The sequence below is a fragment of the Microcaecilia unicolor genome, chromosome 6 (assembly GCF_901765095.1).
Source record: "Microcaecilia unicolor chromosome 6, aMicUni1.1, whole genome shotgun sequence".
In the NCBI taxonomy this organism is placed as follows: Eukaryota; Metazoa; Chordata; class Amphibia; order Gymnophiona; family Siphonopidae; genus Microcaecilia; species Microcaecilia unicolor.
The window spans coordinates 180437001-180464274 of NC_044036.1; the positions used below are offsets into that span (position 1 = coordinate 180437001).

Below are 27274 nucleotides of genomic sequence, written 5' to 3' on the forward strand. Positions count from 1 at the left end.
CCCCTCCCCCTCCTAACCTCCCTCCTCCCAATGCATCCCCTTCATGGCTTTTCCCCTGGTAAGCTATCTTCATTTCCTTCACACATTATTTTATCTACCATTGTCCATTCTTTTGTATTTTAGACCTTTGCAGTTAGGGAAGTGCAGATCAAGGAATGTGCGGGATGATCTTTTGGCATTCCTGGGTGGTAGGTCTATCAGGTCTGACATGTAAGCTGGTGCATCACCATGAATGATTTTGTGAACTAGGGAGCAAATTTTGAACGTAATACGTTCTTTAAGTGGGAGCCAGTGTAATTTTTCTTGTAGGGGTTTAGCACTTTCATATTTTGTTGTGCCGAATATGAGTCTGTCTGCAGTGTTCTGGGCTGTCTGAAGTTTCTTGATTATTTGCTCTTTACAGCCGGCGTAGAGTGTGTTGCAGTAGTCTAGATGACTGAGCACCATTGATTGTACAGGTTATGGAAAACAGTCCTTGGGAAGAAAGGTCTTACCTCTTTTTTTTAAATTTAAACTGTTTATTGGCGTAAGGTTCAAGGTTACATACAAATATTGCAACAAGAAAGCATTAACAATCATCAACAATTACCAGTTCCTCTGCAGTTGCCATTCCATTTCTTTTTATGCCCTTACACCCCACCCTCTGCACCCTCCCTCATTTCTTCTACTCGCGTTTCAAGTTGTAATGTGTATTAATAGCAAGTCTTTGAGAGATACATCTGACAGCATGAACACATAGAAGGGCCAAAATAGGCCTGTGCGTTAGAACAAAATGTGCCAATCCCTCCTCAAAAAACGGTTAACATTTCCCCTCCCCCCTCCCCTCCCCTCCCCCTCTCCTCCCCTCAAAGCCTCCCCCAACTCTTCCCTTTCTCACCTCTGTCGCCGTGCCATTTGCTACATCTAACTGTGCCTTATGAGTTTAATATCCTGCTCCTAGCCACCATCGTTAATGAGTCCCAGAAGGGGGCCCAAGTCTGACAAAAGATCTCCCCTCTGGGTGAGACCAAATTACCTACTGCTCTGCGTTCCAGAGAACATTGAAAAATCATCCTCGCTCTCCAGTGGGACAATAATGGGCACTCTGAAGTGATCCACAAGCTCAAGATTGCCTTCTTACCTAGCAGTACCGTCCGTTTAAGAAATGGACGCATCCCTTTAGGGGGCTGTTGAGACAAATGAAACTTATCAAATAATAGTTGCGGTTTCCGCAGCCACGTTATCTTCCACATATCTGACACATGATTGCATACCTGCATCCAAAAGTCTGCTACTCTTGGACATGTCCAAATCATGTGCCCTAAATCCGCTGGAGAATGTCCACATTTCAAGCATTTATCCTCAGTCCCCATGTGTGCTCTCCATGTTCTATACGGAGATAGGAACATTCGGGTCAGGAATTTATACGCCGTTTCTTGCAACGCCACACTTTCTGATACCTCTGGAATGTCCCAAAAACATGCCTTCAAGTGTTCAGGTTGAATGCCCGTAGCTAATTCTCTATTCCATTGCACTGCCAGCTGCGCATAATTGTATTCTCCCAGGTGTTCCCGTAATTCTGCATGATAATATTTTAAGGGTACGGCTCCTTGAGCATCCAATGCTAAAAGCGACATTAACTTATCCCAAGTCTGTGTATTCAGATGTTCGGGGGGGTAGTGATCTCAAATAGTGGCGTAACTGGAAGGAGGCAAAGAAATCCCTCCTTGTGGTGCCAAATTCCCTGTCTAGATCCTCCATTGTTTTCAAAGTTCCCTCTTCGGAGTATAACTGGTGAATGTACTGTATTCCATGGGCCATCCAATCAGCAAAAAGGATTGATGTATTACCCGGGGTAAAACGTTCATTGCCTCTTATGGGCAACAATGGGGTACATATCGCTGAAAGGTTATATTTGCGACATAACCAGCGCCAAGTCTGTCGTAGGGGAGATATCAAGGGTGCAAAAGCCTGGGGTGTACGGACCCCTCCTGGTCTCGCATGCAACCAAGAACTAAAATGACGTGGATAAAAAACTTTTGTTTCAATTTCCGTACATGAAAAATAATTCGTATTGTGGAACCAGTCTGAAAGGTGACGCATGTTACTAGCCACCGACAAGTACTTTAGATTCAATAATCCTAGCCCCCCTTGTGTTCGGGGAAGATAGAGCTTAGCTGCTGCCAGTCTAGGTTTTTTCCCACTCCAAAGATATCTAGTAACCACTCTAGTTAGCAGGCATTCATCTCTATGTTTAAGAAATACCGGTAGGACCTGTAACACATAAACCCATTTAGGGATTAAAATCATGTTGTAAAGTGCTATCTTTCCCATTAATGAAAGAGGCAGTGTGGTCCAAACTTTTAGTGTTTGCCTGGTGTTCACCCTAAGAGGTTCCATGTTTAATTCATATAGGGATCTCAGATTGGCAGCTAGCCATACACCAAGGTATTTCAACTTACCCTCTGCCCAGGAGAGTGGAAACGTACCTTCCCAAGTTTCTCGAATCTGGGGTTGAATTGGTAGAGCCATGGATTTACCCATATTCAAAGATAGACCCGAATAGTAACCAAATTCCTCAAGGGTTCCTAACAAGTAGGGTAAGGAATGTTGGGGTCTAATCAATGTTACCAGAACATCATCCGCGAAAGCTAGTGTTTTGTGTTCCCGTGTTTGTAACTTAATCCCTGCTATGTCTGGGTCATTTTGAATAGTTCGTAACAAAGGTTCAAGGTATAGCAAAAATAATAAAGGTGATAGCGGGCAACCTTGTCTGGTGCCGCATAATATGGGAAAGGAATCCGACCGAAGTCCATTGACCAATAAAGAAGCTCTCGGGCCTGTATATAACGTTGCTATTGCATTGAGCACCCATCCCCGGAGGCCTATGTATTGGAGCACTGAAAAGAGGTAGTCCCAGCGCACCTTGTCGAAGGCCTTTTCTGCATCTAGGCTGACCATCAACAATGGCTCGTTCGTGGCAAGGCTTTGTGCGATAGCTAAACAAGCTTTCCTTACATTGTGACATGGGTGCCTGCCTCGCACAAATCCCACTTGGCCTTCCCCCACTAAAGCTGGCATTAGAGGTGCCAACCGTTCGGAGAGCACCTTCGCTAAAATCTTCAAGTCTACGTTAATAAGCGAAATTGGTCTATAGGACCCCGGGTTATCCAATGGCCTCCCCGACTTTGGAATTAAAGTAATCAAGGCTTCGTTCGAGTTTCGTCTAAACCTGCCTTGTCTAACAGAGTCTTCAAAGAAATCTAATAGGGGGCCGCTTAATTGTGGAAATAATAGCTGATAGTATTCAGCTCCAAACCCATCAGGACCCGGAGCGGATCCTCGCTTAAGCAACTTCACTACTTTTTGTAATTCTTTAGCTTGGATTGGCGCGTTCAATTGATCTAAAACCTTGGGGCTCAAACGTGGCATTCCAGAATCTGCCAAATAATCTTCAAGGGATGGTCCTTTTTGTGGTTCTGGAGCGGCATATAAATTTGCATAGTAACTTGCCAGCATCCGAACAACCTCCTCAGAGTTACGTGTTCGTCTGCCGTCTTCACTTTGCAATACTGGGATGAACCTGTTTCCTCCCCATGATTTGGTAAGTCGCGCTAGTAGCTTTCCCGATTTGTTGCCATGCTTATGGAAGGAGTAAGATCTGTGGAAAAATTGTTTCTTTGCTTTCTCATGGACCATAGTGTTCAAGGCCGCAAGCGAGACCAGCATTACTTCTCTAGTCTCCTCTGAAGGGCGTGCTATGTGCGCCCCGCTTTGCGATTTGGTATTTCTTTTCTAAGAGTACCACTCCTTGGGCCAATCGCCGCGAGCAGGCACACATATAAGCTATAATATCACCCCGGAGTACCACCTTGGAAGTCTCCCAGAATAGTTGCGCTTCGTGTGTATGCGAACCGTTTGTATCTACAAAGTAGGCCCACCGGTTTTTCAAATAATCTTGGAAGGCTCCCTCATCTTTCAAGTGTTTGGGAAACCGCCAAATGCGATGTCGCAACCTGGCTGCCCCCAATTCCAGCTCAATCCAAATCATCGCATGATCCAAAACCTCCATTACCCCAATTTCTGCACATGACGTCTGTGAGAACAATGATGAAGATAATAGTATGTAGTCTATTCGCGACCATGAACCGTGTGTTCTAGACAGGTGTGTATAATCTTTTGCTGTTGGGTGGCTTAACCTCCATGGGTCCACTGGATCTAGTGCTGTACTCAAGTACCTTAATCCTTTTCCTTTTCCTAAAGCCGCGCTCGCTGTCGGTCCCGAACGATCTTGTAGCCCATCCATGACTTGGTTGAATTGTCCTGCCACTACCCACGGGGCATGTGCATATTGAATCCCCAAACGAACTAAGTGTTGAAAGAAAGAGTGGTCGTATACATTGGGGCCATAAACATTTAGAAGGAAGATTTCCTGCCCCAGGATATTTAAGTGAAGGAGAATGTAGCGACCATCCCTATCTGTGGTTATTATCTTAGAGGTACATTGCAAATTTTTATGAATTAACACAGCTACTCCCCCCCCCCCCCCCCCCCCCCGTTTACCCCCCGAGGATGCAAAGTGGCATTCTCCCACCCAGCGCTGCTTGAGCTTTAAATGCTCTTCATCTGTTAATTTAGTTTCCTGGAGGCATGCTATCGAGGCGTGGTGGCGTTGCAAGACTGTCAGGATTTTTGTTCGCTTTACAGGGGAGGAAATACCGGACACATTCCATGATATTAGCCTGGGAGGTGGTAGCTTAGCCATAATCCCAACCGTCTCTGTTATACAAATTTAACAATTTCTGAACTCTTGTGGCTCCCAGGTGCCCAGCCCTCACCCAGAAGCTCTGCGCTAACAACAACTGTGTCACAGGAACATAGCTCTTTGAGCAGTTACCCGTTTCCCGCTTGGCACGGCGACAGCAATCATTTAGCCCTCCCTTCCCCCCTCCCTCCCTCCCCACTTCTTCCTCCCCTCTCCACTGCTCCCTCCCAACCCCCCATATCTCTTCCCGTCTTCCTCATGGATTGTTCCCAACCCACTAAACCACTTACCTATGCCTAATAGGGCCCTCCCTCCTATTTAATCTATATCATGACAATTTTTCCTACTCCCCTTCCTCCCTGCTACTTTATACCCGGAGATTCCACTCACCAGGCACCTCCAGTCTTACCCTTCTAATTAACTAGTCACTTGCATTCGCCTAAAGTATGGGTGGCGCTCCTCTTTTGCCATTTCTCATCTTTTCAACCAGCAATTTCATTGCCTATAAACCAGGACTGAAAACTATAGAAACTTTAACTTAAAGGGAGGCACATACAAGAAGAATTCATCACATGCATTGACACATTGTGTTATTCACTACCTTAGCTTTTAAGGCATGTAGTCTCAAAGTTCCAAGCATGGGGTATTCCTTGCTTTGAACTCACAGAGAACCACTCCATAACTCTACTTGGTATAACTTAAAATCAACAACCTTGCAATCTCAATAACTGAGTGGTGTCAGGTCTTCAAAATAGCCCTTCTCGTCACTGTCTGAATCCTGACATTGATTCACAGTACATATTGCAAGTTTTCACTGTCTGTTGCCCAGGGTAGGCGGCGACCGTCTCGTCCCAAAAACAGTTAACAGTAGGGTCTCCACCACACTTACAATAATGGAACAGCGAGCTTTCCCATTAGACTTTCTCTCCTCTTCCAGCCAGCCCTGCCCCTCCCCGCAATCACACGAAACAGGCCACTAATGCTTCTCCCTCTCAACACCTCCCCCCTCCCCCCCCCCCCCCCCCCCCCCCCCCCCCGTACATTCAAAGCTTCTGTTACATAACTTAGCCAAGAAGGAGGAAGTAATAGAGCAAGATAAAACGTTTAACAAGATATAACAAGCTTTAACAGGTAAACAATGGAGCCTTTCACTCGCTGATCTGAGGCATTGCTCCTGTGCCGTCCCCGGTTTTTCATCGACGCTGACTCATGCCTGCACCTACTAAACTAGAAGGTGCCGGCATGTAAAAAAAAAAAAAACCTCAGAACTGTTCCATAATGTCATAGTAAACTCTGAAGTATGAGAAGAACCGCAACTCCTCACGTCCAGTGGAGCCTGCAGGGTAATTACTCACTGTCTGAGCCACCCAGCAAATAGTAGCGATTTCGCCTCCCGCAAACTGTTTCTGGTGTAGGGAGGCTCGTCAGCGTGGGCTCTGGGAGTGAGGGCTCTCCGTATCTCCCTGCAGCCAGCTCAGAGCTCTTTCAGGGGATTCGAAAGTTCGCCACTGGCCATTGTCAAGAATCCTCAACTGTGCTGGGTATGTCAATTGGAATCTGTAGTTACGCTCTATTAATTTGGTGCACACCGGCACGAACAGCCGCCGCCTTGCCAAGAGTTCTACAGAGTAATCCTGGAATAGTCTCACTGGTGCGTCTCCATATCGGATTTCCTCTTGGTGTGCACGATAGTGTTGTAAGATGAGATCTTTTTGTGCAGAGTAGTGAAACTTTGCTATCACAATCCTAGGTCTCAGTGCTCCAGGCTTCTTGGTTCCTATGCGGTGTGCTCGTTCCAGTTTCACCGCTCCCTGGTGTTCTGTCGCTCCCAGCAGTGATTCCAGCCAACGTTCCATTTCTGTGCAGAGATTTTTCTCGGGGAGTGTTTCAGGAATGCCCATGAACCGCAAGTTGTCTCTCCGGGAACGATTTTCCAAATCGTCTAGTTTGAGTTGCTGGGCTTTCACAAGTGCTGACAAACGATTTAGCTCCACAGTGTTCCCCTGCGCGCCATCCTCCAGGTCAGATACTCGAACTTCTATTTCCCCCGTTCTCCGTGCTAGGTCTGCAGTCAATTGGGACATGCCCGATATTTGTTCAGAGATTTGGGCTAGCCTCGGTTCCAAGGCTTTCACAACTGCCGTTGTGAGGTCTGCAATTGCTGATTCAGTGCAGGAGAATTGTGGGGCCTGCTCGTGATCCGCCATTTTGTCATCTGCCTGTTTGGCCCGTTCCATGCCTTTTTTATTCGATTTAGAGGCCATCGTGTTAGCAGTTTTTACAAATTTGTCCATAGAAGGTGTAGTAGGGTTCTCCTTTAGTCAGATGTTAATTTTATATCGTGGATTTGCTGATGTTCGCGGATGGAGGGAGGAATCCCCGAGGAGCTCCAGGCACTCACGTCTGGGCTCTCTCACGGCATCACGTGGTCTCCGGTCTTACTCTTTTTAATTTCTACATTGAATGGAACATTTTCTTTGTTTTTTTTTTCGCATGGTTCTCGAGTGTTAGGTGTCGATCGATGGTAACTCCGAGAATTTTTAGGGTGTCTGAAATTGGAAGTTCCAGCTTTGGTGTGTTAATGGCAGTGAATTCTTTTTTGTTATGTTGAGAGGTGAGTATTAGGCATGATGTGGAGACTTTGAATGCATGATGTGGAGACTTTGGTTGATGTCATTGGATATTTCCTTTAGGTCTTGTTTAAATGGGATGTAAATCGTTACGTCGTCTGCGTATATGTATGGATTGAGGTTTTGATTTGATAATAGCTTGGCCAAGGGTATCATCATTAAGTTGAATAGAGTCGGCGAGAGGGGTGATCCCTGTGGGACTCTGCATTCTGGTATCCATGTGCCTGAGGTATTTGCCTTGACTACTGCAACCTACTCCTCACTGGCCTCCCACTCTGCCATTTATCTTCAGTCCGTTCAGAACTCTGCTGCACGTCTTATCTTCCATCTGGACCGGTATACTCATATCACCCCTCTCCTCAAATCACTTCACTGGCTTCCGATCAGGTACCGTATACAGTTCAAGCTTCTCCTTCTAACCTACAAATGCACTCGATCTACAGCCCCTCCTTACCTCTCTACCCTCATCTCCCCTTATGTTCCTACCCGCAACCTCCGCTCTCAAGACAAATCCCTCCTTTCAGTACCCTTCTCCACCACCGCCAACTCCAGGCTCCGCCCTTTCTGCCTCGCCTCACCCCATGCTTGGAATAAACTCCCTGAGCCCATATGCCAGGTCCCTTCCCTGCCCATCTTCAAATCCTTGCTCAAAGCCCACCTCTTCAATGTCGCCTTCAGCACCTAACCACTATACCTCTATTCAAGATATCTAGACTGCCCCAACTTGACATTTCATCCTTTAGATTGTAAACTCCTTTGAGCAGGGACTGTCCTTATTGTTAAACTGTACAGCGCTGCGTAACCCTAGTAGTGCTCTAGAAATGTTAAGTAGTAGTAGTAGTAGTTACATGTCACTTGGTATGATCGTGTGGTTAGGAACTTTGAACCAGTTAAGAACGTTACCTCCAATTCTGAAATATTCAAGGATATGTAGTAGTATTCCATGATCAACCATATCGAAAGCGCTTGACATGTCAAATTGTAGAAGTAGTATGTTCTTTCCAGTTGCAATCGTTTGTTTGAATTTAGTCAAGAGAGTAACTAGTACTGTTTTGGTGCTGTGGTTAGATCGAAATCCTGACTGGGAGTCGTGGAGTATTGAGAATTTATTTAAATAGTTTGTGAGTTGTTTAGTCACCAACCCTACCGTTAGTTTGGTTATTAGGGAATGGATGCTACTGGCCTGTAATTGGTTAGTTCATTGGCATTTTTCTTTGCATCTTTGGGTATGGTGGTAAGTAGAATGTTTCCTTTCTCCTTCGGAAAGAGTCCATTTTGTAACATATAATTCAGGTGTTTCGTTATGTCCGTTAAGAATTGTTGAGGAGCAGCTATCATAAGATTGTTTGGGCATACATCTAGTTTGCAATGAGATTTGGCAAATCTTTTGAGCGTTTGTGAGATGATATCCTCTTAGTGTCTCGAAGTTGGTCCAAGTCCTGTCTGCTGGGTAAATGCCAGGGTCTGGGTCTAGACAGTCAAGGAGTTCAGCATAGTCAGTGGTACTGACAGGTATCTTAAGTCGTAATTGTATGATTTTCTCGTTGAAGTATCTCGCAAGATTGTCTGCTCCTGGTGCATCTTTGCTATTGGTTGTGACCGGTGTGATATCTAATAGTTTATTCACGAGTTGGAAGAGTTTGTGTGTCCTTATAGTTTGGACGGATTATAGTTTTGTAATGTAATCTTTTAGTTTGTCTTATGGTACATTTGTATTTCCTTTGGAGTTGCTTCTATGCATTAAGTGTGTGGTTGTCTTTCTTTTTATTCCAAGCTCGTTCTAACCTTCTAACTTGTGTTTTAAAGTTTTTTTCAACTCTTCATTGAACCATGGTATTGAATTCTTTCTATGTGAGGTTCTGGTTTGGATTGGAGCAATATTGTCCAATATGGTTCTGCATCTGTCGTCCCATTCTAGGAGGAATTGGATTGTATCTGTTTTTATTGTCCATTCGTTGTGGTAGATCTGTTGCCAGAATGTTACCGGGTCTATTTTTCTTCTCGTGGTGTAGGTTTTCTGTTCTTGTTTGTTCAGTGAGCTTTTTGTTCACCATTGGAGGGAGATGTTTGCTTTATAGTGGTCGGACCATGGTGCGGGTGTCCATTTTGTGTCTGTTAATATAAGGTTTGAGTCGGGGTCAAATTTGTGTGTGACAATGCCTAGTGTGTGTCCTTTGTTATGAGTTGGTTGAGTGTTTGTTCTATGAAGATCCCATAGTTGTAGGAACTCTTCACATTCTTGGGTGCTTGTTGAGTTAAGATCTTCAAGGTGCAGGTTGATATCTCCTATTATGATAAGATTTGAGGTATGCCTCCTCTTGAATGAACCACCTAATAAAATCAGCCTCTCAAACATGTCATACGCTTTGAAAGAGGGGGGGGGGGGGATGTCCTAGTTATGGTGTTACTCTGCACACCAATACCCTCTCCTCCTGCCTCTGTCTGAAGAGGACCTCTATGCACCTCTATCAATTTCAATCCCAAACCACTGTATCTCTCATAACCAGCTGGAGAACACACTGTTCTCAGCTGGCCCCCCCTAGTACCTACATATATGAGAAACTCCTCGAACCCTTGCCATCTGGTCAAACACCTCCCCTGTACTGGAACCTCAATATCCTGCAACAGCTTGGGCCACCATCTTTTCAGCTACTACTAAGAGATGCTTTGAAACTCCTCACCAGGAGAACTTCTTCCTCACTGCCATTGCCCCAATGGGACTTGGTGGTGAATAAGTGCATAAATATGTATAAGAATTCAGTATAGCAAGGGAGATGGGGTTGGCTCTAGATAACAGTAGCTAAATGAGAAGAAGATGTATGAAACCAAAATTGAAACAGGGGATATTGACCTGTATACCGAAGTCTGCAAACACAACATTCTTAACAGTTAATACCCCATATCCCATACCCCACAGACCCAATATAAAGACTGTAACGGACATTACCTGACTCTTCTTCCCCCTTTCCCTCCCTAAGTCCCCCCCCCCCCCCCCCCAATTGTACCTACCATACATGTACCTCATTCTACCAAAATATCACTTTGTATTCATTCATACTATGTATTTGTTCAGACCGAAATCGGCTAACGCCGTTAATGGTTATATGTAAGCCACATTGAGCCTGCAAAAAGGTGGGAAAATGTGGGATACAAATGTAACAAATAATAATAATAATATGCCTTGGCTGGCATGCAACTGGGCACACTGTTAGAGAATACTAGAGGTAGACCCTCCTCTCCTCCTTCCTGTATACATGAATTGATTTGATTTGCTTACTTTATTTTTTTTGTCTATTAGATTGTAAGCTCTTTGAGCAGGGACTGTCTTTCTTCTATGTTTGTGCAGCGCTGCGTACGCCTTGTAGCGCTATAGAAATAGTAGTAGTAGTAGTAGGTACTGCATGATTAAGTGAGACAAAGTGAGCCCAGGGTGTGGAATGCACAGTAAGAGCAGTAGTATGTAGCAAATGGGTGGATGGAGGGCCAGGTGGCCGCATTGTGCATTTCCTATGTCCTCCTTGGAGTGTAGCTAGGAAAAGAAGTAGTTGTGGGCTCTGGCCCCTGGCTCCAGTCTGGCCTGTCATTCGGAGGAGGAAATGCACTGAGCCAGGGCCGTAGCGAGGGTGGCTGACACCCGGGGTGGGTCGCCGCTGCGCACCCCCCCCCCCCCCCGGGTGCAGCACAGTGTGCACCCCCCTCCACAGCGCACCCCCCTCCGCGGCGCACCCCCCCCCCCCCCCCCCCCGGAGTGAATTCTTACTTACGGGGGACGGGCGGGAGGGCCGATCCACCACGAGTGCACGTCACTCGGAGCTGCGTTGTCTCCGCTGGTTCACTGCTCTCTCTGTCCCGGAACAGGAAGTAACCTGTTCCGGGGCAGAGGGAGCAGGGAACCAGCGGGGCCGACACCCCCCCCAGCACGTGCACCCAGGGCGGACTGCCCCTCCCGCCCCCCATTTCCTACACCACTGCACTGAGCTATCCATGAGGATAGGGTGTGCTTTGTGTCTACGGTGGGGTCATAAGATACGAAGAGCTTGGAGGTAGTCTGATGTGGGTTCATAGTGTTGCTGTGGTGTCATAGAATACCATGAGCGGGGATGTAGACTGAAATGGGTACAGAGTATTGCTGTAGGTGTGGATGGAGATGGATGTAGATGGAGTGGTGTGTTGCTTCAGCAAGAGGGTAGGCAGTACTTGGAATCAGTTAATGTGGAAGGGGAAGATCAGCTTGGTGAGGAATTTGGGGTGGGCCCAGGGGACTGATCAGTCTTTGAGGATACATATATCTTTTCAGGCACTGGAAGGAGCTGCATTGAAACTCCTCACCGCCATTGCCCCAGTGGGACACTGGGGCATGTTGGTGAATAAGGGAGGATCTGGGCTGCATAAGTTTCTCCAAAAGTAGAAAGCAAACCTTTCAATACAGGCCCATGTGTATGTTTTCAGGTCAAAGCTCAGAGCTTATATGGGGCTGTATGAAATGTATAAAGGGGGCAATTCTATAAAAGGGCACCTATGTTTAGGCACCTAATTGGAGCCTATTCCATTAAAAAAAAGGCACCTACATTCCTTTATAAAAAGAAAAACTAGCATAACCGGGTACATAAGTGCGTATAGGTTTGGGTGTGAGCAATTATGCTAGACATACAGCTGGTGAAAATGCATGCGCCTAGATTTGAGAGATATGCCCATAACATATAGTAATCTATACATTAAGTGTATAATTGTGTTCTGCACCCGTGCGCCACCCATATTTTTGCCTGGCTGCAAACTATGTGTTATTAAAAATGTGTGTAGCTGCAGAATAGCACATATCCAGATTTCCAACATTTACCTACATACATGCACCCATATGTGCATATATACCAGTATTCTGGTCAATTGCATGAATATATGGAGATCAGTACTTAGCTGGTGGCGGTGAGAGTTTTGTTGACCTCTGCCAGCATTGTTCACGGATATTCAATGCTGGGCCATGTCCAGGCTTCAGCTTCAAATATCCGATTTATGTGGCACCAGCTAAAACATGGCTGGTTAAGTTGACATTCAGAACTTAACCAGCCATGGGTTGCTGCATAAAGATTGGACTGTGTTTTATGTGATTACCCTGGCTGGTTAAGTGCTGAATATCGGCAATTAATGGCCAAGTGCTGACTCCGCCCCCAGAACACCCCCAAAATAGCTGGCCTTCACTTAGACACTAACCACTAATTTTCAGCAGTAATAATCGGTTAAATTGCCCTAAGCAAGCAATTTAACCAGTCAGTGGCTGTTCTTTAATATCAATCGGATGGTGCCTAAATATTGTCACCTTCTTAATAGAATTACACCAAGAGTGACAGTGCAGTGTTGAGTACACCCATCTGCATCCCACTACTGCCTAGAAGCTGATTCCTGTCAGGACAGTAGTTTCAATTTATGAGTTCTCAGAAATGTATTTAAAATGAAGCTAACTAAATTCCTGCTTTAATCACACAAATAGTGTGTTGTCTTGCAAAATGTGATGGAAGGGGACATCAAAACAACCCTCAGCTTGAGATTTCCCATACCTAAGACTGTTTGCTTGTTAATTCTGCTGTCCAACTAGTTACCTGTAACTAGCTGGACAGCAGAATTAACATCCCCACATTTCCTGTTACCTCTGAATACAGTTCCATCACCTCTTTACTCTGAATACCATTAACTTTGGCATTTGGCATTAACTGAAGGAGTATTGCAGAGAGATGCTTGGTGCATTGCCTACTGCATATCTAGGCTATTCTAGCAAATGAGCTGACACTTTCTTTATAAGGTGCTATGCAATGGTATCATCTGGGTATAGGACTCTTAATCCTGCTGTCCACAGAAATCACCAGTTATAAGAAAGCATATTTGCTCTATTGCTGTCTCCTTGCAGACGGAAAGGTGTGTTTGGGCCTCCCCTTGGACGATACTTTATCATTTTCATTGATGACTTGAATATGCCAGCACTGGAGACCTATGGAGCTCAGCCACCCATTGAACTGCTGCGCCAGTGGATGGACCACTACGGCTGGTATGACAGGAAGCAAATTGGTAAGAACTGACTTCATCCTAGGCAATTGGATGTTGGCTTATAAATAAGTGATAGAACGGCAGCCTGCAGATTCTAACACATCATTTTTTAAACAAAGAATACTAAAGCAACAGGCTATTGGCCTATTTTATTATTTGAAATGTTTATTTATTTATTGCATTTGTACTCCACATTTTCCATCCTAGTGGTAGGTTCAATGTGGCTTACAGTTTACTGAAAGAAAGAACAGTTTAAATGTTGAAAACAGTTTACATGTTCCAGGGGGAAAACAGGTTACATGTTCAGAGTCGTGCAGTGCAAATGTTCAATTCATGTTCAGATCAGTTGCAGATTCGTGGTTATAGGGGGTGTTGTCTTACTAGTTGCACAGCTAATGAGGTTGTCGGAGGGGAAGGTTATTTTATAGAAGTGAGCTTTCAGGTGTTCATGTGTTTAAGTCTCTCAGACAGGAGTTCCAAGTTTTGGTGCAGATGTAAGCGAAGCTTGTTTTGTATGTGGTTTTATATTTCAGTCTTTGGCATCTGGGGGTGTGAGGTAGGGTATTGTGGTAGTATTATTAGGTCAGTCATGTAAGCCAGGGAGAGGCCAAAAATTATTCTGTATACTAGCATACAGATCTTGAAGGATATGCAAGTTTTGATAGGTAGCCAGTGTAGATTTTTGGAGTAGGTCATGCACTTTCAAAGTGGATTTTGCCATATACGAGTCTTGCTGCTGTATGCTTACTTTTATTTAAATGTAGGACTCTGTGAGTTGAGTCTTGTGCTTAGAAAAATCTCAAAGACTTGGCTATTCAGGCAAGATATTGAAAAAAGGTGAAATGGAAGAAAAGAAAAAAGTCTTAGGAGGCAGTTCTATAACTGGCTGCCACGCATTAGGCAATGCGATGCTGTGTGCTGAGCATCGATTCTGTAATGACATCGTTGCACCAAGATTCCATTATTTATTTATTATTTCTATTTATTTAGATTTTGCTCACACCTTTTCAGTAGTAGCTCAAGGTGAGTTACATTCAGGTACTCTGGATAATTCCTTGTCCTAGCAGGGCTCACAATCTAAGTTTGTACCTGAGGCAATGGAGGGTTAAGTGACTTGCCCAAGATCACAAGGAGCAGCAGTGGGATTTGAACCGGCCACCTCTGGATTGCAAGACTATTATAGAATACTAGCTTAAGTTGGCATCAATGTGCCTACATTTAGGTGTGTCCGCTTATGCAAGGTCAATGGCTGGCATAAATGCATACACCTTAACTTACAGTAAGAGGGATCCCGCCTATGCTCCATCCATGATCCACCCACTTGCATTTACATGTTAAGCTAATAGTGCTGAGTGCTCTGATAGCATTTATGTGCATTAGTGCTAATATTGTATCATTTAAGTGCTCAAATAATGCTTAAATATAAGGGGCCATTTTACTAAGCGTCTTGTGCTATTTTTAGCGTGTAGATTTCCTGTGCGATGAGACCATTTTTAATGTGGCGGTAAAATGGCTACAATTTTGGGGATTTTTTCCCCATTAATAGCCATGTACAAATTTCCCAATTAGCACACAGCCATTAGCGCAAAAGCCCTTACTGGTGGTAAGGACTCCTGTGCTAAATCTGCATGGTGATTTGCCGGTTAGCACAGTGCACACCTCTGCCCCCAAACATGCCCCCATACTTGAAAATATTTTATATTTTTTAGTGCAGGATTGGTGTGCACAGATGCCAGTACTAATGCAAGATGCTTGAGCGTGCCTCGCGTTGGTGCCTATAAGCGTGCGTTAAGCATGCATTAGTGCTTACCACCGCTGAGTAAAAAGGCCTCTAAGTGTCCTGCTATAGAATGAGGGATGGGAGTAACTAGTGAGTTAATTAAATTTGCTGATGACACAAAGTTATTCAAAGTTGTTAAATCGAAAGAGGATTGTGAAAAATTACAAGAGGATCTTACGAGACTGGGAGACTGGGCTTCTAAATGGCAGATGACATTTAATGTGAGCAAGTGCAAAGTGATGCATGTGGGAAAGAAGAACCTGAATTATAGCTACGTCATGCAAGGTTCCATATTAGGAGTCACCGACCAAGAAAGGGATCTAGGCATCGTTGTTGATGATACGTTGAAACCTTCCACACAGTGTGCTGCGGCGGATAAGAAAGCAAATAGAATGTTAGGTATTATTAGGAAAGGAATGGAAAACAAAAATGAGGACGTTATAATGCCTTTATATCGCTCCATGGTGTGACTGCATCTCAAATATTGTGTTCAATTCTGGTCACCGCATCTCTAAAAAGATAAAGTGGAATTAGAAAAGGTACAGAGAAGGGTGATGAAAATGATAAAGGGGATGGGACGACTTCCCTATGAGGAAAGACTAAAGCGGCTATGACTTTTCAGCTTGGAGAAAAGATGGCTGAGGGGAGATATGATAGAGGTCTATAAAATAATGGGTGGAGTGAAACGGGTAGATGTGAAGCACCTGTTTACTCTTTTCAAAAATACTAGGACTAGGGGACATGCAATGAAGCTACAAATATTTCTTCACTCAATGTGTAATTAAACTCTGGACGTCGTTGCCAGAGAATGCGGTAAAGGCGGTTAGCTTAGCAGGGTTTAAAAAAGGTTTGGATGGCTTCCTAAAGGAAAAGTCCATAGACCATTATTAAAATGGACTTGGGAAAAATCCACTGCTTATTTCTAGGATAAGCAGTTTAAAATGTTTTGTACTTTTTTGGGATCTTGCCAGGCATTTGTGACCTGGATTGGCCACTGTTGGAAACAGGATGCTGGGCTTGATGGACCTTTGGTCTGTCCCAGTACGGCACTACTTATGTAGTCTATTTCAGCTGAATTAGAGACTGAACAGTTATGATTTTTATTAGAAACTGCTTATGTATAGACTATAAATGGATATTGTTTTGTTATTTATTGTTTGTAACATATGTGACCTCTAGGAAAGGTGACTAATGTACCAGATCCAAAATGTTAAGCATGACTGATTTTTCATATCATAGCTCCATAAAAAGACTGCAAAAGTTATAAGTTTGAACTGTAACTTTTTTCACATAAAAGGATGGTCTGAACTGTTGTATAAACAAATTCTTTGCTCTAACAAAATTCATTAAAACCTCATTTTTTTGTTTCTGAAAACTTTAGTCAGTTTTTCCCAAAGGTGGTCGGATATATGCGTTTACAATGTACTTCATTTACAGATAATTTCATAAGTGGATTATCAAATTGAACACTAAACTTTAAACTAAGAATGAAATGCCTTATCTATTTCTAAAATCCTTTGTTGATCTGGAACAAGAAACATTTACTTTTGATTTACAGTATTAGCATAACCCTAACTGTCCACAAGAGCTACGTGGACATTCATGAGGAGTGGATAAAAGAAAGTTTGCTGAACATGTCACACATCATGATTTCGCATTATATAAATTAGTTAGTGCTGATAGGTAGTGTTCATTTGTGTGTTAATTTCTCAGAAAGTAAAAAATGTTCATAAGGTGCTTAATTCAAGCATAGTTCAATGCTAATGTGGAAAGGAACATTAGAAACAAAAAAAATGTCAATTTTTTCCATGTATCTACTGGATATTATTTAAATCACCATGGTGTCCTTTTACTAAACTTTGCAAAAGGATTTACGGTGCACTAAAAATTAGTTTACATTCAGGCTCATTTTCAAAGCACTTAGCCTCCCAAAGTGCTTTGAAAATATTCCTCATTAAGTGCCATGCAGCCTACAGAGGTGTACAATGTGCTGTGCGACATTTAGTGTTTGCTAATCTTTAGCATGTGCTAAATCCATTAGCGCACCTTGTTGGTAAAAGGACCCCTATATGATCTAATTATTAATCCATATGTGATTTGCCATACCCTAGTCATGATGACATTTCTTCTTTCTCATTCTTAGGCACCTTTAAGCTGCTAGTAGATATTAATTTTCTTTGTGCTATGGGACCACCTGGGGGAGGTAGAAATCCAGTCTCCCAACGCCTCACTCGTCATTTCAACTACCTCTCTTTTACTGAGATGGAGGACAGCAGCAAGATGAAAATCTTCTGCACTATTCTTGGAAGCTGGTTGGGTGAGTCTGTGTGGCAGACACTTTTTCATGTTCATTGTTCTAAGCAGCTGAAGGGGCAGGCATATTCTGAGCAACTGGATAGATGAGTCAGAAATGCACAGATCTTTTCTTCATGCAATTCTTGACAGCAGGATGGTGAGTATTGCATTATATCATTATAGATTGTTGGATGAGAGAGTTGTGGGAACACAGGTCTCCCTTTTATACCATTCTAGACAACTGCATCATAAATCTTTGAAGCCCAAGTCTTTGTTTGCAGTGTTTTGAGCTATTGTATAGGTAAGTCCTTACAACCTTACAGGTGAGGAGTGGCCTAGTGGTTAGGGTGGTGGACTTTGGTCCTGGGGAACTGAGGAACTGAGTTCGATTCCTGGCACAGGCAGCTCCTTGTGACTCTGGGCAAGTCACTTAACCCTCCATTGCCTGCCGCATTGAGCCTGCCATGAGTGGGAAAAAGTGCGGGGTACAAATGTAACAAAAAACAAACAAACCAGGCTTTCCCCTGATATCATAATAGCTAGTTAGGTATGTGGATTCCTAGAGACACCAGAATTTCCTATTTGACTCTCTGGGTATCTGGATGAGGAAATTCTAAAGATAGAAGGCTTCTTCTTCCCTCTTATTATGCATTCCTTTCCACTTTATCTTCTTTTTTTCTCATACCCAGTCCTTAAGATGAGGAGTAGCAGCCTAGTGGTTAATGCAGTGGGCTAAGAACTTGGGGAACTGGGCTTGATTCCCACTGCAGCTCCCTATGACCCTGGGCAAGCCACATAACCCTCCATTACCCCAAGTACAGGTGAGTCCACCAGGGACCGAGAAAGTACCTACATACAATAAATGTAAAACACTTTGTACTAAGAAAGGTAGTATATTAAATCTACTACCCTTTACCCTCAAGGGCCATAATCCCTAATATACACTTGTCACAGATTTGTAGGAATCATACCTCAATTATCTGCATATGTTTTTTAATCAGTGTTTTTAACCATGTCATGAAGATGCATTTAACTGGTCTCCTTTTCAGTATATATGTAATGAATATGTATGAGAACAAGATCGCAGACCTAAGGAAAGGGCTAACATGATACAGCGGAAACCCAGACACATACATAGAGGTGCCTTTTCTGTCACCTTCCATAAATACTAACGGGCAGATGATCGAAAGCCCCGTGCTGTTCCAAACAGCGCTCTAAAAATAGCGCTGGAACAGCACGGGGTTTACCGCCCCTATGATCAGAGATAATAGCATGCAAATTTAAGCACGCTATTATCTCTGATCATAGGGCAAAAGTGTGGGAGGATTGTGCCTGACCTGTCTAACACGGGCTAGAGACCCCCCCAACCCCCCCCCCCAAGTTCGGGGGCTGGAGATCCGATGGGTCTCCAGCCCCCCCCCCTAACTCCCCCTAGCATCTCCTTGAATAGAGCTCTGCAAGTCAACCCCCCGTGGTCCCCCGACCCCACCCCCCCCCCCCGACACAGGTTCAGAGGGGGCTGGAGATCTGGTGGGTCTCCAGGCCCGCTAACCTCACGTAGCATCCCCTTACATGCAGCCCTGGTGGCCTGTGCCGCGAGTTAATCCCCCCCCCAACCTTGTGGTCTAGTGGCCCACCCCCTACATTTATTGGAGGAGGGAGGTGGCCCCCCTTCTCTTCCATCGGCGCTGCCTCAAAAATGGTGGCACCCAGCCCTGCCCAGTGCATCCTGGGATTCGCTGGGCGGGGCTTTACACCATATAAGGGAGTTTCTCCCTGCTATTGAGACAGACATGGGGAAGGAACTGCTTGCCCAGGATTGGTAGCATGGAATGTTGCTAATAATTGGGTTTCTATCAGGTACTTGTGACCTGGCTTGGCCACTATTTGGAAACAGGATACTGGGTTAGATGGACCATTGGTCCAGTATGGCTACTCTTATGTTCTTTTGTCTATTAGAGCAGCTTGCAGGTCCCTGGAGTAGCATAGTGATTGGTGCAGTGCACTATGGCATGGGGGACCCAGGTCCCTATCTTCCTCTACCTGTCACACTTGTGGTGAAAACTGTGACCCCTCCCAAACTCACCAAAACCCTACTGTACCTACATATAGGTGCCCCCTTCACCCATTGGGGCTATTGTAGTGGTGTACAATAGGGAAAGTATGTTTTGGGTGGGTTTTGGAGGGCTCAGGGAACAAGATAAGGGAGCAAAGGTGAGATGTGTACCTGAGAGCATTTTTGTGAAGTGCACAGAAGTGCCCTCTAGAGTGCTCCATTGCTCTCCTGGGTGTCTGGGGGATGAGTCTACTAAAAATGCTGGTTCCTCCTACATCTCAATGGCATGAATCTCTATGTTTTGCACTCATTCAGTTTTTTTTGTTTGCTTTTTTAAAATTGGCCAAAAAACAAAACGTCCAAAACACAAAACCTTGTTCGAAACAGTATTTTCGAACAAAAAGATGTTTTTCTTTTTGAAAATGACCTCCTTTCCAATTCGGATTTTGGATGTTTTATGCAAAACTTCCAAAATCGGACTTAGACATCATATAAAAAATGCCCCTCCACATACTGTCTTTTTAGCAGAAGGGTAGCTGTAAATGACAGACGCTGGTAGCACCTAGTAGACTAACTGATTTATCGAGGCATGAACTTTCAAGGACCAGAGCCATGTTGCATTTTCAGAAGATTCCCCCATCCCATTTTATGCAATGAAACAGACACTTTTCCTAGAAGGCTTATACCTCATAAAATCAGTTAGTCTACAAGGTGCCTCTAGTATAGGGGTCAGCTCTGTGGGTGCTAGTGGGTGTTGAGCACCTTCAATATTGAGTAAGCTCCTTCATTGTGTCCAAAAAGGGATGTGAAGAAACAATGTGTTTTAAGCATGTAAAATATATTGAATATTTTCCTGCATTATGTTCTGAAGTGTATTTCTCCTATTTGGCCGGCATAAGTACATAAGTAATGCTACACTGGGAAAAGACCAAGAGTCCATCGAGCCCAGCAATCCTGTCCACGCCAGCGGCCAATCCAGGCCAAGGGCACCTGGCAAGCTTCCCAAACGTACAAACATTCTATACATGTTATTCCCAGAATTGTGGATTTTTCCCAAGTCCATCTAGTAGTGTTTTTTGGACTTGTCCTTTAGGAAACCGTCTAACCCCCTTTTAAACTCTGCCAAGCTAACCGCCTTCACCACATTCTACGGCAACGAATTCCAGACTTTAATTACGCGTTGGGTGAAGAAAAATTTTCTCCGATTTGTTTTAAATTTATTACACTGTAGTTTCATCGCATGCCACCTAGTCCTAGTATTTTTGGAAGGCGTGAACAGACGCTTCACATCCACCTGTTCCACTCCACTCATTATTTTATATACCTCTATCATGTCTCCCCTCAGCCGTCTCTTCTCCAAGCTGAAAAAGCCCTAGCCTCCTTAGTCTTTCTTCATAGGGAAGTCGTCCCATCCCCACTATCATCTTAGTCGCCCTTCGCTGCACCTTTTCCAATTCCACTATATCTTTCTTGAGATGCGGCGACCAGAATTGAACACAATACTCAAGGTGCAGTCGCACCATGGAGCGATATAATGGCATTATAACATCCTTGCATCTGTTTTCCATACCTTTCCTAATACTACCCAACATTCTATTCGCTTTCCGAGCCGCAGCAGCACACTGAGCAGAAGGTTTCAGCGTATCATCGATGACGACGACACCCAGATCCCTTTCTTGGTCCGTAACTCCTAACGTGGAACCTTGCATGACGTAGCTATAATTCAGGTTCTTTTATCCCACATACATCACCTTGCACTTGCTCACATTAAACGTCATCTGCCATTTAGCCACCCAGTCTCCCAGTCTCGTCAGATCCTTCTGTAATTTTTCACAATCCTGTCACGAGTTTGAATAACTTTGTGTCATCAGCAAATTTAATTACCTCGCTAGTTACTCCCATCTCTAAATCTTTATAAGTATATTAAAAAGCAGCGGTCCTAGCACAGACCCCTGAGGAACCCCACTAACTACCCTTCTCCATTGTGAATACTGCCCATTTAACCCCACTCTCTGTTTCCTATCCTTCAACCAGTTTTTAATCCACAATAGGACTTTTCCTCTTATCTCATGACCCTCCAATTTCCTCTGTAGCCTTTCATGAGGTACCTTGTCAAACGTCTTTTGAAAATCCAGATACACAATATCAACCGGCTCCCCTTTGTCCACATGTTTGTTTACTCCTTCAAAGAATTGAAGTAAATTGGACAGGCAAGATTTCCCCACACAAAAGCCGTGCTGACTCGGTCTCAGTAATCCCTCGGATGTGCTCTGTAATTTTGTTTTAATAATAGCCTCTACCATTTTCCCCGGCACTGACGTCAGAGTCACCAGTCTATAATTTCCCAGATCTCCCCTAGAACCTCTTTTTTTTTTTTTATAAATCTTGTTTATTCACATCAGTGCACAAAGGAACTTAAAACATACATGTAGGTTACAATATTAATAACAGTCCTTACAACCAAAACTGTTCCCTTTATTTCCATTTTTTATTCCCCCCCTTCCCCCCTTTGATATCTCCCCTCCCTCTATCCCCCCCTCTCCTCCCTCCCTTCCTTTATTTCAAGAGTTTAATATTCTACTTTTTGTCGTTGCAGTCAAAGTCTCCCAAAATGGGGCCCATATTTTACAATAGTCATCTCCCTTTTGGGAAGCTAAGTCTGTAATTCTCTTCCGTTCTAGGGAACACATGTGGATCATAAGTGCTCTCCACTGGGCTATCGTTGGACTTTCTGTAGACAGCCAAACTTGCAAGATCGCCTTTTTCCCCATTAAGACTGACCTCTGTAAAAAGGTTTCCATGCCAGCCGGTTTATGACTTTGTATTGTAAATCTATGAAATAATTGTCTCGGGGAGTGGTGCCACTTTACATTCCACATGTCTGACACCTGTTCTGCCAGGGATTTCCAGAATTTATGTACCTTTTGGCACGACCAAAACATATGGCCTAAGTGAGCATTCGCTAACCCACATTTTGCACAGTCATCATTGTCTCTTAGTGTCGCTCTATAGGCCCTGCGTGGTGATACATAAAGGCGCAGGATAAACCTATATTGCGTTTCTTGCCAGCACGCATTCTCAGTCAATTTATAGGTTCGCTGCACACAATTTCCCAGCTGTTCCGCTGTAACGGGTACTCCCAAATCTGCCGTCCATTGTCCCGCTTCTTTCTCATAATCATATTTCTTTGTCCGTTCCCGGAGAAGGCAGTGGAAGCATTTAAGTGGTATCCGTGTTTGATCGTCCAGACCCAACATTGCGTTATATGTCTCCCAGCTTCCCACACTAAGCGATGAGCTAGGAAGTGACTGGATATAGTGCCGTAGTTGCATAAATGCAAATGCATCTTTCTTGTCCAGCTTGAATTCCGTGCACAAATCTTCGAATGGCTTTATCGTACCTTGCTCCGTCACCACGTGGAACAGATATCTAACTCCATGGTCTTCCCAGTTCTTGAATATCTTGGATGTGTCCCCCACAGGGAATGCTGGATTGCCTCTGATTGGCAATAATGGTGAGGACGCCGTGCTCAGCTCGTAATGCTTTGTCAGCCATCTCCACGTCCTTTGCAACGGTCTGAAGATTGGAGCCGCCGCCCCCACAGTCTTTTTGGTGTTGGAGGGCATGTGTAACCAGCTGGCAAAGTGCTGGTGTCGAAACCATTGTGTCTCTGTTTGTGTGTTTGTAAAATATTCTTTGCTCCGAAACCAGTCAGAGAGGTGTCGCATTGAGCTTGCTGTTGAAAAGAGCCTCAAATCCAAAAGGCCCAATCCTCCTTTATCTCGCGGAAGCATGACTCGCTGAATGGACATTCGCGCTCGTTTGCCTTGCCACAGGAATTTATTGAGTTGTTGATGTAACCATCTCTCATCTTTCCCACTCAGATACATTGGCAACATTTGAAACGCATAAATCCATGTCGGAAATAGGATCATGTTATAGAGAGCCACTCGTCCCATTAATGAGATGGGCAGTGCTTGCCAGTTGTGAAGTGTTTTCCCCACTCTGTCCTTCATTTTGGCCATATTTAAGGTATACAGTGTTTTAAGGTCAGCCGGGACTTGGACCCCTAAGTATGTCACCGCCCCTTGTGCCCATTGTAGTGGAAACGTTCCCTCCCATTCTGTTACTAATTCTGGGCCTACAGGAAGGGCTACGGATTTCTGGGTGTTCAAAGTAAACCCTGAGTGGAACCCAAACTCCTCTATTGTCATTAACAGCCTCGGTAATGATGATTGTGGCTTTGTCAAAGTTAGAAATAGATCATCCGCAAAGGCTAGTACCTTCACCACCTGCCCCGGAAACTGAACCCCTTCTATGTCCGGGTCCACTGCAATCGTGCGCAACAGAGGCTCTAAGTAAATCAAAAACAATAGTGGGGATAACGGGCATCCCTGCCTTGTGCCCGCCTGTATCTCAATTTTTGGGGACTTGACCCCATTTACTAAAATCTTCGCAGAGGGGCCTTCATATAAAGTTTTAACTGCTCTTAAAAACCAGTCATCTCCCCCCACATATGTTAGCACTCGAAACAGATATTCCCAATTAACTTTATCAAAAGCTTTTTCTGCATCGAGACTAGCCATCAGCATCCTGGTCTTTGTGTCTTTACTCTGGGCAATTGACATAAGGACCTTCCTCACATTAATTCCTGAGTGTCTACCCCTTATAAAGCCCACTTGATGTTCCCCTATCAACTCCTTTAGTCGCGGTGCTAACCGTTCTGCCAGTATTCGGGCCAAAATTTTTAAATCTACATTGATAAGTGATATTGGGCGGTATGACTCAACTCGATCCTCCGGTTTACCCGGCTTGGGGATTAGTGTTATCATTGCTTCATTTTCTCCAGGGGTAAAGAAGCCCCTCTGCACCACCGCTTCATAATACTCAACCAATGGCCCACAAAATTGTATCGGCAAAATCTTATAATATTCAGCTGAAAATCCGTCTGGGCCCGGTGTTGAACCCAGAGGGAGGGTTTTGAGCACCTTTTGAATCTCTTGGGCCTGTATTGGTGAGGAGAGCAAATCTCGCTCCGTCTGTGTCAATTTCGGCATTCCGGAGTCTACTATGTAGTCAATGGTTAATTGCTCCTCTGGGCTATCGCCCCTAGAATACATCTCCGTGAAATGCTTATGGAAGGCCTCTGTGATTCCCTCTATACTATGAACCCGTGGGCCCCTCCTAGGGAGAATGGAGGCTACCAGTTTCTTAGGCCTCTGCGTTTGCGCCACTTTGGCTAACAGTCTACCCGCCTTATTCCCAAACCTATGAAAATATAACCGGCTCCCTGTCATCTGTTTTTGGGTTTTGTCATGTATAAGGGAGTTAAGTGCCACCGTTGTGGCCGTTAAGGCATCTCGGTTTTCAGTTGTTGGGTGCTGTATGTATTTATGTTTTACCCTCTTCAGCTCATGCTCCAGGTTGATTATGCCCGCCGCTATCCGCTTCCCTCTAGCACTCATATAGGCTATTATCCCCCCTCTGACTACGGCTTTGGAGGCCTCCCATAGTATAATTGGGGATGTGCATGTTCCTGCGTTCGTGGCTATGTACTGGTCCCATTGCTCTCTAATGTATATGGCAAATCTTTCATCTTTATACAGGAAGGAGGGAAAGCTCCATGCATAGCCCTTCTCTCCAGGGATGTCATGCACCACATCTATCCAAATTAGTGAGTGGTCTGACACTTCCACTGGGCCTATCTCTGCTCGTTCAATTCTAAAAAATAATGACTGGTCCACTAGAATATAATCCAGCCTGGACCACGTCCCATGGGCTTTTGATTGGTGCGTGTAATCTAAGGTGGTTGGGTGCAGTAACCTCCAGGGGTCCACCAATCCCAACTCTGTTCCCAGCTCTTGCAAACTAGCCCTCTCCTCAAGTTCTCTCTTTCCCGACCTGTCTAATTGTGGGTCCAGGACTTTATTAAAATCGCCTGCCCATATCCATGGCGCGTCCGTGTATTGGAGGCCCAGAGAAATTAACTTTTGGTAAAACGTGTTTGCATGGGAGTTGGGGGCATATACCGCGCACAGGTAAACCCGCAGTCCCTGTATGTTTAAACTCAACAGTACCACTCTTCCCTCCCCATCTTTATATATCAGTTTAGAGCCACACATCAAGCCTTTTTTAATTAGAATCGCCACCCCACTTCTTTTAGCCCCCGAAGACGAGTAATAGCATTCTCCCACCCATTTTTGTTTTAGCTTTTCATGTTCTATGTCTGTTAATTTAGTCTCCTGTATGCAGGCTATCGAGGCCTTATGATGCTTAAGCTGATTTAAAATCTTGGTCCTCTTGACGGGAGATGTTATGCCCGAAACATTCCACGAGATTACTCTTAAAGTGGACTTATGTGTCTAGCTCTTTCTCTGTATCCTCCCTTGATCCCTTTTGATAAGTTGCCCCAGGGGCCCAGCCCATCCCCTGTGGTTCTACCCTATCCTTTCTCTGTCTCTTAATTCGCAATGTGTGTTGACTGTTTACTATTTTGACTACAACTCTCAATGTTCTTCTTCCTTGCTCCCTCCCCCCTCCCCTTCCCCCCCCCCCATAACTCTCCCCTCCCCTCCCCAGTCTCGCTCTGGGCTCCCCTCTCTCTCTGAGGGATTAGCCTATCCGGGTCTTCACCTGGTGTTTGAGAGCCGTCTCCCCCCCATCAATTGACTTCTCCCTCATGTAACATTTATGCTTAAACCATCCAACTTATAACCAAAAATTCCATTCCCGGCTGACCCCCATTACACACCTGCAATAAATACTGCCTTCACACAGGTTCCAGAGATTTCACCCATTCTTCTGCCTCTGTTGCCTCTGTAAATGCATGCCAGCGGTTCAAATGCTGGATCTTTAGAATGGCTGGAAATTGTACCATAAAACGATATTTCTTTTCTACTAGATGAGAGCATATGGTTGAAAAGGCCCTCCTTTTGGATGCTAATTCCGCCGAGTAGTCCTGGAACATCCTGATTTGTTGCCCCTCGTATTTCACAGACTCTCGCTTATTTTTAAAAGAACTTAAGAGCTGTGCCTTTTGAGCATATCTATGAAATTTTGCTATTATAACTCTGGGTTTCGTGGCATCCGATCTCGCTGGGCCCACCCGGTGTACTCTGTCCATTGTTATCTCCCCTTGAATGGCCACCTCAGGGAAATGCGCAATTAGCCAGGTTTCCAGGGTCTTTGCCAGCGATGTCTCCGCTAACGACTCAGGGAAGCCAACAAACCTGAGATTGTCCCTCCTCGCCCTGTTTTCCAGCTCCTCCAGTTTGTCGTGTTGTGTTTTAATTATGGCCTCCATACTGTCCACTTTATCCTTGTACTCCTGCAGCGTGTCTTCCACATCCGAAACTCTGCACTCGATCTCTCCGGTGCGCCGTTGTAGATCTGTTGTGGACTGCGCAATTCCTGCTATTTGTTCAGAAAGCTGCTGCAGTCGGGGGTCTAATGCTTTAACTACAGCTTCCGTCAGTTCCGCCGTTAAATTTGCCTGGGCCGACCGGGGCGGTGAGTTAGGCGCCATTTTGTCTTCTCCCGATTTTGCCTTGTCCGCGCCTCTGCGAGGAGGTTTAGCAGCCATCAGCGTTTGCGAGTTAGTCAGAAATTTGTCCATATATTCTCGGACCGTTCTGCACCTTTTTCTTTCTCGATCTGGGTATTAAAAGTCGAATTTCAAGGTGTTTGGGGGAGTTCGGGCCTCGCAGCAATCCCAGGTGCGTCTGCTGTTATTC

The 27274-nt window shown here is 44.7% G+C and overlaps 1 protein-coding gene across 1 annotated transcript in view; it reads left to right on the forward strand.

Annotated features, from left to right (window-relative positions):
• DNAH1 (dynein axonemal heavy chain 1) overlaps window positions 1-27274 on the forward strand; it is a 799478-nt gene that overhangs the window by 457635 nt on the left and 314569 nt on the right. Inside the window, exons 44-45 of the mRNA XM_030205737.1 lie at window positions 13274-13431; window positions 17334-17507. Coding sequence (XP_030061597.1) covers window positions 13274-13431; window positions 17334-17507 — 332 coding nt within the window. The remainder of the gene's footprint in view (window positions 1-13273; window positions 13432-17333; window positions 17508-27274) is intronic.